General features: G+C 41.1%; 1 protein-coding gene across 1 annotated transcript in view; it reads right to left on the reverse strand.

Annotated features, from left to right (window-relative positions):
- LOC135113728 (carbonic anhydrase 7-like) overlaps positions 1-11,553 on the reverse strand; it is a 15,818-nt gene extending 4,265 nt beyond the window's left edge. Inside the window, exons 1-5 of the mRNA XM_064029263.1 lie at positions 11,410-11,553; positions 9,791-9,955; positions 7,935-8,073; positions 4,278-4,450; positions 3,231-3,391 (exon numbers count right to left, since the gene is read on the reverse strand). Coding sequence (XP_063885333.1) covers positions 3,231-3,391; positions 4,278-4,450; positions 7,935-8,073; positions 9,791-9,955; positions 11,410-11,524 — 753 coding nt within the window. The 5' untranslated portion in view covers positions 11,525-11,553. The remainder of the gene's footprint in view (positions 1-3,230; positions 3,392-4,277; positions 4,451-7,934; positions 8,074-9,790; positions 9,956-11,409) is intronic.
- Positions 11,554-12,500: the final 947 nt, after the last annotated feature.

Below are 12,500 nucleotides of genomic sequence, written 5' to 3' on the forward strand. Positions count from 1 at the left end.
AGAGGAGGAGAAGAAAAAAAAAGAACTATGAAAAAAAGTGTAGGACAAGAGAAGAGGGAGAAAAGGAGAAAGGAAAAAAAAACTGAAGGAAAGACCGTAAAAGGTTTGCAAAAGAAGAAAGGGTAAAAAAAAAAGAAAAAAATACAAATAACAAGTCAGTGGAAAAGGGAATCAATAAGAAAATCTAATATTTCAGACCAATTCCTCTCTCATCCGAAACAGGGTTGAGGGAGGCTGAATGGAAGATGGAAGGCCAGGAAATAGGAAGAAAACGTGGAAGCCATACATGGAGGGATAACTAAAACACACTACAAATTCTCCTTTCGAGCATATTACAGATATTTCCTCCATGATATAAATAAAACATCTGGCCTTTCCTCCACATTACCTCCCTTCTCTTACTCCTCCCTCCATCTCACTAACTAAAACGAACACTCTACTCAAACTTGCAATTTTTATCTCTTTTCAAACAAACCACAGATATTTCCTCTACGATATAGCTACAACACGAGACCTTTCTTCCATGTTACCCCCTTCCCTTATTCCTCCTCATTCCACCATCTCCTCCCCTCTTCTCCCTCAAATCTTCTTGCTTTACACAACTCATTGGAGCTTAAAATATAAACAAACTCATTCGAAGCAAGCCATTCGTAAAACACAGTGACCGGGTTTTCCTTTTTTTTTTTCCGTCTTTTATGAAAGATGTGGAAGGGAGGTTTACGGAGAGAGAAAAAAAGTTGGGGGAGACAGGAAAAGCAAGGAAAAAAGGAAACAGAGGGGGTTTGGAGCACATTATGGAGGCACGTGAGGGTGTAAGAGGTGAGGGGAGAAGTGAAGTGGAGGGAGGGAAGTGAGGGAGTGAGTGAGTAAGAGGGAGAAGGAGGAAAGGAGGGAAGGTTAAGGGTTCTCAGAAAGGGGAAAAGTACTGAGAACATGTGAATTTAGAGAGGAAATAGTAAGGGGAAAGTTTATTTTAGTTATATAGCTTACTACTACTACTACTGCTGCTGTTGTTGTTGTTGTTGCTGCTGGTGCTGCTACGGGTGTTGATGCTGCTGCTACTACTACTACTACTACTGTTGTTGTTGTTGTTGTTGTCGTTGCTGCTGCTGCTGGTGCTCGTGGTGCTGCTGCTACTACTACTACTACTGCTACTACTACTACTTCTGTTACTTCTACTACTACGACTATTACTACTGATCCTGCTGCTATTAATACCTACTACTACTACTACTACTACTACTACCACCACCACCACTACCATTACTATTACTACAACTATTGCTACTAACAGTACAACAAATATTACCCAGACAACAGATGACTAACTACTACTACTACTACTACTACTACTACTACTACTACTACTACCACCACCACCACCACTATTCTATAACAAACAGAAGGACGGACTAAAACAACGGAGGTAACAAAAATAATCCTGCGCAAACAAATAAACAACGCACTACTACTCCTACACTTAATGAAAAGGGAAAAAATGCTAATAACACGATGGAAGATTTAATAAAGCAATTCTCCTGTTGACATCACCTGGGAGGGTTCATCCACACAGGTGAGGAGACCACTTAATAAACAGGTGAAGATGGGGTAGGGGCTCTTCAGAGAGAGAGAGAGAGAGAGAGAGAGAGAGAGAGAGAGAGAGAGAGAGAGAGAGAGAGCTATGTAAGTCTGTGAAGAAGAAAAAGAGGAATAGGAGGAGGAAAGACATAATGTAGGAAATAATTTACTAACTATTAATGATATAAAAAGTATAAAAGATATAAAGATATAAAAGTACCTAATTTCTACTAACACATATACACCAAAAAAATATATGGCGGAAGTTACAGCACTGGAAAAAGGCCAGAAACAATACAGGGCATAGAGAAAATATGACAAAAAGGGTATAAAAATAAAAAAAAAGTTTACCATAGAAAAGATAGAAAGCGTAAGCAAAGAGAGAAAACTAATTATTTTACCACAAACTATGATATTTCAAGGAACATGCAATACTACAAGTACTATAATACTACGGTAGCGACCCACCTGAGACACCGGTGACTGTGTTGTTATGGTAGTTGTTGTTGTTGTTGTAGAAAGTTCCGAGTCTCGCAGTGATGTCATTTGTGGTGGTACGTTGTAGTAGTTGTTGAGGTAGTACTAGTAGTAGCAGTAGTAGTAGTCGTAGTGGTAACTGTTGTTGTTGTAGTTTGGTTTCTTTGACTAATAGAAGCACTACCACCACCACCACCACCACCACCACGGAAGTTGACATAAATTTGATCTATTTTGAACCTTGCGTACCACGGTGGTAAAGGTGAAAATTGCCCGCGAGAGTTAAAAGCAATGAAGAAATTAAGAACACAACACACACACACACACACACACACACACACACACACACACACACACACACACACACACACACACACACACACACACACACACACACACGCACATTTGTTACCAAGAGAGAGAGAGAGAGAGAGAGAGAGAGAGAGAGAGAGAGAGAGAGAGAGAGAGAGAGAGAGAGAGAGAGAGAGAGAGAGAGAGAGAGAGAGAACAAACACACGGAAAACAACAACAATAATAATAATAATAATGATAATAATAATAATAATAATAATAATAATAATAATAATAATAATAATAATAATAATAATAATACGAAACATACTCATAATTTCTCCACAACATTTGCATCTCAAGACATTTCATACCTCCTTTCACACATTTCTTTTTGTTATTCTATTAATATGACACGTAAAAACATAAAAATATATGTCCTTTTATATAATATTCTCAATGTTTAACTCTCTCTCTCTCTCTCTCTCTCTCTCTCTCTCTCTCTCTCTCTCTCTCTCTCTCTCTCTCTCTCTCTCTCTCTCTCAGTCCCTTTCTTTGCTAAACATTTCCTTTCTCACATTCGCTTCAGTAACAATTTCCTCTGTTACATTACTTCTTACTTTCCCTTTCACTGTTTATCTTGTGACCTTTTCAAACGTTATCAGTATTACAATTCCAACACTCCAATTTTCTATCACTCCTTCAATTCCCTTTCCTAAACTGCGTACCTGCTTTCCATCACTCAATTTTGTACCGCATTCCCTTGAACTGTACCTGCGTCACGTTTTTCACCTATTTAACCCTTCCTTCTCTCCTTTAAACCACTTACCGCATTACCTGCACTCACGTCACGCCCTTCACCTGTTCCACCCTTCCTAGCTCACCTGTCGCTCAGAGATGGAGATGGCCTCGTCGAAGACAGTCCACGTGACCACCTCGTTGCAAGTGGGGGTGGTGAGGGAGCCTTCATATCGGTAAAACTTCTCGATATTACGCGGAAGGAAGGCCTTCAGTGGGTACATGGCGGAGATCTCAGCGTACATTTCTAAGGGAGAGAAGGAGGGTGAGTCAGTGAGGCAAATGTCAGGTGGGTGTGGTGGTGTGGGTTACGTGGGTGAGGGGGTGTAAGGAAGGTTAAAAGAGGATAGGGAATAGGTGAAGGAAGGGTGATGTAAGGAAGGGTGTGGTGGTGTGGGTTGCGTTGGTGAAGGAATAGGGAATAGGTGAAGGAAGGGTGAAGGTAAGGAAGGGTGTGGCGGAATGGGTGTGTTTGTGAAGAAATGCATAGGTGAAAAGCAAATTAAGAGAAGGAATAGGTGAAGGGAGGGTGAAGTAAAGGTGTGCTGAGATGAAAAAGGAAGAAGAAATGGGTAACGAGTGAAGGGAGGGTGAAGTAAGGGAAGAAGAGACGGGAAGAGTGTTGAGGGTGGGAAAGAGCATAGGTAAAGAGGGAGTTTGGCGTGTATGGTGTGTGAGAGGAGCGAAGGGAGTGCAAGTGAGGGAGGGTGAGATGGTACGAGTCTTAGGGTGAGAAAGGGCACGAGTTCACGGGGGAGAGCAGCCGCAGAGGGAAATGCCAGGGAGGAAAAAAAAAAACAGAAGGAACGGAGAGGGACAGGAGAGAGGCAAGGAGATGGGAGAGTCTGGGATGCGGGCAGGAAGATTTGGCAAATGGCTCTCTCTCTCTCTCTCTCTCTCTCTCTCTCTCACACACACACACACACAGATAAATAATTTTTTGACCACAGTTACAAGTATTTATAAAGAAAAAAAGATCGACAAAACACCAAATACTTAATGCACAAACTAAAACCCATAAAACGAAACTGCAATTCATCTATAGACAAATTAAAACAAGACAATGCAATTAAAAACACGAACTATGAAAAACATACCCACCCACACACACACACACACACACACACACATACCAGCATCAGTCACGTTGAGCAGGGCGGTGGCAAGGGGAGCGAGGGCTGGGTTGTCGCTACTGGAGACCTCGAGCATCACGCCAAGCACAGCCAGACCGTCCCTCCTCTTCACAGCCTCCCCCAGAGTGCCGTAGGAACCCTTGTAGTGCACCATGTGGAGCTCCATAGGGTACCTGCAGAAGGCGGTGACGGGGCTTAGCTTTTTCATATATAAAATCACGGAAGATGGAACTTGTGAGGGAAGAACAGGTAAGGGTGGAAATAACACAGGTGATAAATCAACAAAGGTAGGGTAGTGAAAGGTATCCGAAATTAAGAAAAGAAAAAGCTGAACGTAAGGCAAATGAACATAAGAAAATAAGGAAAGCATAATAAATAACGGAAAAATAAGGGAAAAAAATAACACAGGTGATAAATCAGTAAAGGTAAAGTAATGAAAGGTACCTAAAATGAATAAAGGAAAAAAAAAAAAAAAAAACAGAACGTAATACATAAGAACATAAGAAAATAAGGGAAGCTGCAAGAAGCCATCAGGCCTACACGTGGCGGTTCCTGTATGAAACATATCTACCTGTTTCCGCCTGTCATCCTCCTCCATAAATCTGTCTAATCTTCTTTTAAAGCTCTCTAATGACTCAGCACTAGCAACCCGAGTCGATTCCATTCATCTGCCACTCTATTTGAGAACTAATTTTTCCTTAACGCTTTTTAAATCTAACTGTGAAGCTTGAACCCATTATTTCTTGTCCTGTCCTGACCACTGACCCTGAGAATTTTGCTTATGTCACTCTTGTTATATCTTCAGTATATATCCCCTTTTTTATTCACATACAGTACATGGAAGACGGGACATGATATACAAACAAACAAGAACAGGTAAGGGCAAGAATAACTTAGAAACAACACAGATGATAAAGCAGTACAGGTAAGGATGCGAAATGTATCCAGAATGAACGAAAGAAAAAAAAAAAAAACACACACACACACACAGAGAAGGGAAACAGTAATTTTCTATCTAAGTTACCGTAATAAGAGTAAAAGACGTGAGAAACAAACACGCAATTATAGAACACTTAAAGAGAACAAAAGGTGATAAAGCAGCAAGGGTAAGGACGCGAGAGGAGTTACAAAGTCTGGAGGTGACAGTTCCCTACCACACTACAACGAATTTATAAGACTCGAAGTACAAACTAAACTATGCGAACAGGTGAAAATGCAGGTGTCAAAAAAAAAAAAAAAAAAAAAAAAAAGAAAAGGGAGAAAGAAAGAAAGAAGTAAAACGTGATTGAATAGACTGATATATAGAAAAGGGGGTGCAGGAGATGAAGGATTAGAGGAATTAGGATTAAGATTAAGATGAGAGAGGAAAGGAAAACTTAGTACCTACATCAAGCCACTTACCACTGCCTCTACCTGTCTTAAGCCACACGTAATCAAGGGACATAACAAAGGTAAGGCCAAGGACGAGGATAGGATATAATCTAGCCAGGTATTGACGGCAGAACGACACGACATGTTATGGCCGATGGAGACTTTTTTTCCTTTTCGTATTTTTTTTTCTTGTTTTCATCGTTAAGTATAAGTGATCCAACAGGTGAGTGTGGGCAGGTGTGTATGTACTGCACGTGGTAGAGTATTACAAAGTGCACTGTGATTGGTTCTTGTTGGTGGGATCAAGATGAGAACGTAAGATGAAATGTATGGTAGACAGAAGTGTGAATAGGTAAATAAGGCTGAAAATTAGAAGTGTGAATAATGAAATATAGAGCACAAGGGCGTACTGTGATTGGTTCTTGTTGGTGAAATGGAGATGGGAACGTAATGTGAGATGATTGGTAGATAAAAGTGTGCATAGGTAAATGAAACTGAATATTAGAAGTAATGAAATAGTGAAGACAAGACTATAGTTAAGGTGAGATTAAGTGAAAATGAAATAGAAGTGAATGAATAATGAAGGAATTAAGGCAAACATACCAAGGATGGAATAGAATGAGAATAAAATATTTAATGTGTTGTTATTAAAATATTCACCTTTTTTTTAAGATGTAAATAAGTAAATAATTATCACGTAAATTAAATAAAAGGAGAAAGTAATTAAACGAAAAAAGAAAATACACAAATGAAGATGAACAAGAGCAGAAAAATAAAAATGAAGGCAGAAGAAAGTGTGAATAATAACTGGATTAAAAAAAAACACACAGGAAAAACACAAAGAGAAAGAAAAGAAAAGAAAAAAAAGAAACTGAATCGGTAGCAAAAATTTTTCATCATAGGCAAAATAACGATTAATATTTTCCGCCGCCAGTTGAAATTTTCCATGGTTTATTTTTGCCGAATTTTAGGAGCAAGGGAAGCGAGGGATGCATAAACTTCGAAATCTAATTAAAGGATGAAGGATCTTATGGAGGGAGGGCTGAAGGATACTTTTCAGACGCGCTAAGGAACACACGAGCCCTATACACACACACACACACACACACACACACACACACACACACACACACACACACACACACACACACACACACACACACACACACTTTTTTTGTTCTCCTCTTTTTCAATTCTATTCATGTATACACACAACCCTCCTCCTCCTCCTCCTCCTCCTCCTCCTCTTCCTCCTCCTCCTCCTTCTCTTCCTCCTTCATGTTCCTTCCCTAGTCATATCAAGGCTTATCATTCTCCTCCTCCTCCTCCTCCTCCTCCTGCTACCTCTCTTCTTTTTTTTTTCTTTTCTTCTTCTTCTTCTTCTCGTTCTCCTCCTCTGTGTCATTCCTCTAATCTCCTCCTCCTCCTCCTTCTTCTCCTCCTTCTCTTCCTCCTCCATCTCCTCCTCCTTCTCCTCCTCCTCTATGCCCTCTACCTCCTTTCCAGGCCTATCATCCTCTTTCTCCTTCTAAATCTCCCTATCCGCTGCCACCACCACCACCACCTCCTCCTCCTCCTTCTCATAACGACCGCTCTAAGTCTCTGTGTTGTTAATTAATTGGTGCAGCAGTTTAATGAGGAAGATGGAGGCTGCAGGCGAGTTTCTTCCTTCTCTCAGGGGGACGCAAGGGTGAAAATGGAGGCGGGATGGCTCATTGGAAAGTCATTCTTATTGGGTTTAAGACGCCGCTTCGAACCTTTGAATAGAAGCAGGTGTTCGGAGCTTTTATGTATGATGGCCGTGAATTGGTCTGAAGCTTCGAGGCGAGTGAACGACGGTGGTGGTGGTGGTGGTGTAAAAATGGTGTTGGTATAGTGTTTGGGTGTTTATAAGAGTGTGTGTGTGTGTGTGTGTGTGTGTGTGTGTGTGTTGTTTGCACTTTTTATTCCTATTTGCGTCTCTTTCTCTCTCTTTCGATCTTTTTTTGTCTATTTTTTTCTTACATCTCTCTCTCTCTCTCTCTCTCTCTCTCTCTCTCTCTCTCTCTCTCTCTCTCTCTCTCTCTCTCTCTCTCTCTCTCTCTCTCTCTCTCTCTCTCTCCTTTCCCTCTCCATCCCCACCTCCCCCTCCACCTTCACCAGGCCTAACCCCCCCATGTCCTCTCTATCTGCTCCTCCACTTGATCCTCCACCTGTTCACCTCCTCCACTCATCCACTTATTCACCTCCTCCACCAGCTCCACTTGTTCCCTCCACCTCCTCCATCTCCTCCACTCTCTCACCCACCTGACGCCATCAATGGTGTGCTCAGAGCCGAGAGTGGAGTCTGCCCCCCAGTGGAAGTGGAACTGGGCGAAAATGTACTCCCCTTTGAGTCCTCCACCAGACACCCTTGGGGCCACCGGGGCGTCGATCTCAACCTGGGCTGTAGGATTAGAAGGATCAAGATTAGGATTAGGAAAAAGAGATGCAGGATTAGGAAGGATCAAGATTAGGATTAGGATTAAGAAAAGGAGACGCAGGATTAGGAAAAGGAATAGGAGGAGGATTAGAAAGACTGAAATCGGAATTGGGTTAGGATTAGGAGAAAGTGAACGATTTGAAGGATTGAAATTAGGAGGAGGTGAAGGATTAGAAGGATTGGGGTTAAGATTAGGATACAAGGAGGAAGAGGAGGAAGGAATGCAAAGGAAAACAAATAGTAATTCATCTTTTGGTCAAGAAGAGGAGGAGGAGGAGGAGGAGGAGGAGGAGGAGGAGGAGAAGTCAATGAGGATAAGATTAAGGAGGAGAACGAAAAGGATGAGAAGGAAAATAAAGAAAAGGAAGAGGAGGAGCGCGACTACGATAGAGACGCAGAGGAAAAGAGAGATGATAAAGAGGATGATAATGGCAATGAGGAAGAGAACGGAAAAGAAAAAAATGAAATACGAAACGGAAGAAGAGAAGGCACAATAAATTTACACAAAGAGAAAGATACAAAGAGAGAGAGAATAACAGCTATAAAACAAGAAGAAGAAGAAGAAGAAGAAGAAGAAGAAGAAGAAGAAGAAGAAGAAGAAGAAGAAGAAGAAGAAGAAGAAGAAGAAGTTGATGATGATGAAGAAGAAGAAATGAAATGAGAGGTATCGGTGATGGAGTGGAAGAGAGAAACAAGAAAGAAAGGAAGGAAGAAAGGAAAGAAGGAATAAATCATATAAATGGAGGAAAGAAGGGCGCACGAAGGAGAAAAATGAGTAAAGCGGAGAAGACAGCGAGGAAATGAGAGAAACGTATTAATAAGGGTGAGGGAAAGGTGCAAAAAATAAGAAGGAAAAAAATAGATAAAGGAGGAGCAGAGTGAAGGAGGAAGAAATATCATAGGAGGGAGAAGATGAAGGGTAATAAGAAAAGTAATTAGAAAAAGCGAAGTAAGAGGTGGACGGGAGAGAGAGAAGAAAAAACAATAACAAAAAAAAAAAAAAAACGAGAAGAAAATGTCATGTCAAATCATTCAGACGAGAACATTAGGAACATTTAATTCTGCATTCCGAAATTTGATACAAGGATGTAGTAGTAGTAGTAGTAGTAGTAGTAGTAGTAGTAATAATAATAATGAAGATGATAAGGATTTTTTATGTATCTGGCTAACCTCCTTGAAAGTAAACAATCTATCTATTTCAACACTATCTACTACTACTACTGATAATAATGGCCGTAATGAGAGAAGTTAGCTGCTTTTGTTTATGTTTTGTGTCCTTAGCTAACCTCCATCAATAAGTAAATAACCTAAACTAACGTAACCTAACCTAACCTAACGTAACCTAACTTAACCTAACATTATTTCACCTAATCGCTCCTAACCTCACCTAACCTAACTTAACCTAACCTCACCTTACTTCACCTAACGGCCCTAACCCAACCTAACCGCACCTCACCTCACCACACCTAACTTACCTTCATTTCATCTCACCACACGTAACTTAACCTAACCTCACCTAACTTAACCTAATCTCACCTAACCTAACCTTACCTAACCTCACCTCACCTCATTTCACCTCCTCTAACCTAACCTTATTTCACCTAACCTCACCTAACCTAACCTAACCTTACTTCATCTTACCTCACCTAACCTAACCTCACCTCACCTCACCTAACCTTACCTGAGTGGCCGTTGTTCTTGACACGCATCCTGGAGGGCGCCTTCTCGTAGTTCTTGAGGCTCAGAGGCTTCCAGTACTCCTGCTTCACGTTCAAGGTCTCAATGTTGATGGGGGACTGACGGTTGCCTGCGCAGGACTGGAACATGGAGCCCCAGTGAAGAGGTCCTGGAGGGAAAGAACGATACGGAGTGTTAAGGTAATGAATCCTCTGATGAAAGGAACTTACTAGGAAGACGGTTAAAAGTCCTGTCAAAGAAGAATTAGTAGACGGAAAAAAAAAAAAAAAGATTAGGTGTTAGAAAGACAGTTTAACCCTTTGACTGCCACTTGGTAGACATCTTTTCTTGCTCTACACCCATATCCAATCTCTGAACTGGGAAGAAATTGCAAAATGTATTCTTTTCATCGCTAGCTTTCTTGCAAATGCTTATAAAGACTTCACCCATTGCTTCTGGTACTGCTGTTTCGTGTCACAGTGAAAGGGTTAAGAAGTATTAGGAACACGATTAAAAGCATTACTAAAGAACAGGTATAGTGTTAGTAGAAGGCAGGGCTGATGTATGAAGCCTAGTCAAGACACCCAGCGAGAAAGATAGACAAGAACACAAAGGAATACAAAGAAAATCCAAACAGCAACTGACCCTGATGTCCTTACTTGGCTGTTTGGGTAACTATTCTACGCTATTAGTGGGACAAACAGGATAGTACAGAAAAAAGGCTCCTCCCCACCCCTATCTCTCCCGCCGAAGCTGCTCGGAAAAAAGGAAATGGCACCATGTTGTACAGAAAAAGCAAAAAAAAAAAAAAAAAAACATGGAATTTGAGAGAAAAGTAATGAAGATTTAAGGCCAGCGTCTACTTCTGTTTGTAGGGGAGGGTGTGAATGTGAGAGCTGTGTGATGTGGTGCGTGTATATCGTAGGTGGAGGCACAGTGTTGGGGTGGTTATTGAGACTTGCGTGGGAAGGTTAGGTATTGTGAAGACGATTGAAAAGTCCCAACATGAAGTATAGAGACTGGTAGTAGGACAATGACAATAGGATAGGATAATAGGAAGACGGTTTAAAAGTACTAGGAAAACTAATTGCCTCCTTAAAATCCTACCAAAGAAGAATTATGCTGTTGGTAGAACGACTGAAAAAAAAAAAGAAAAGAGAAAAGGATGTTCGTAGTTTAAAAGCTCTAAGAAGGAAAATGAGAGTGTTAGTAAGACAAGTGGATATGAGAAGATGATAACAGATAATTAAAAAAAAATTACAGATAACACATGAACAATCTGGGTAGGTAACAAAATGACAGGAAAAATAGAACATGGAAAATAGAAGAAGACGAAGAAGAAAAGAAGAGAGAGAGAGAGAGAGAGAGAGAGAGAGAGAGAGAGAGAGAGAGAGAGAGAGAGAGAGAGAGAGAGAGAGAGAGAGAGAGAGAGAGAGAGAGAGAGAGAGAGAGAGAGAGAGAGAGAGAATAAACAACAACAGAATAGCTACCAAGTAATGGAAAAGAAGAAGAGATAAAAAAAAAATTGACCGACCTCCCTCATACATAAGAAAAGCAAACAAACAAACAAACAAACAAACAAACAAACAAATAAATAAACAAACAAACATAGACTTGACTCACCATGCTGCCCCGTGTAGGTCCACTCGCTGCCTCCTCCACCAAGGGCACCTGCGAAGAGAAAGAAAACACAAAATGAATCACAGGCGAAATGAATGACATGGCTACACAAGTTCATTTAAATCACATGAAACCTTAAAGAATGTAAAACTCAACGAGCTGTGATGAAACATTAGTAGTAGTAGTAGTAGTAGTAGTAGTAGTAGTAGTAGTAGTAGTAGTAGTAGTAGTAGTAGTAGTAGTAGTAGTAGTAGTAGTGGTCAGTCAGTCAGTCAGTCAGTCAGTTAGTCAGTCAGTTAGTCAGTCAGTTAGTCTCTCTCTCTCTCTCTCTCTCTCTCTCTCTCTCTCTCTCTCTCTCTCTCTCTCTCTCTCTCTCTCTCTCTCTGAAGTTTGCCTCCCTTCTTATTCCTTTCAGCACCTCATCTATTTCTCCTTCACGTCTCTCTCTCTCTCTCTCTCTCTCTCTCTCTCTCTCTCTCTCTCTCTCTCTCTCTCTCTCTCTCTCTCTCTCTCTCTCTCTCTAAACAATTTGAACTCCACTAAACTTGATCGTTTCCATTCTATCACAAAAATTTTTCACTTACTCTTCTGCACATACCCTCCCTCCCTCCCTCTCCCTCTCTCTCTCTCCCAAGATGACGAAAGAGATGAAGTTTTTGAAAAGGTTTGGAAGTTAACATGAGAGGCACGAGGGGAGATGGAAGAGACCTAAGGGAAAAAGGGAAGGGAAAAGAGGCGGTTTCCCTTACTCCCTCAGGTATGAAGCCCCTAGAGAGCTGTTAAGGGGTCCCCCAAGTAGGATGGGACATTTTCTCCAATTTGCTTCAAGACTAAGGAAGAACTTTCAATGTGACTGCGAGGGAGAGAGGGAAAGGAGAGGAGGGAAAGGATAGGAGGGAAGGGAAACAGTAAGAGGAAGGAAGGGAATACATGTTGTAGGGGTAGATTAAGGGAGAGAGAGAGAGAGAGAGAGAGAGAGAGAGAGAGAGAGAGAGAGAGAGAGAGAGAGAGAGAGAGAGAGAGAGAGAGAGAGAGAGAGAGAGAGAGAGAGAGAGGTGATAATACAGTGAGAAAAAAATATAATAATAGAATGA

The sequence above is a fragment of the Scylla paramamosain genome, chromosome 26, assembly GCF_035594125.1.
Source record: "Scylla paramamosain isolate STU-SP2022 chromosome 26, ASM3559412v1, whole genome shotgun sequence".
NCBI classification, from domain to species: domain Eukaryota; kingdom Metazoa; phylum Arthropoda; class Malacostraca; order Decapoda; family Portunidae; genus Scylla; species Scylla paramamosain.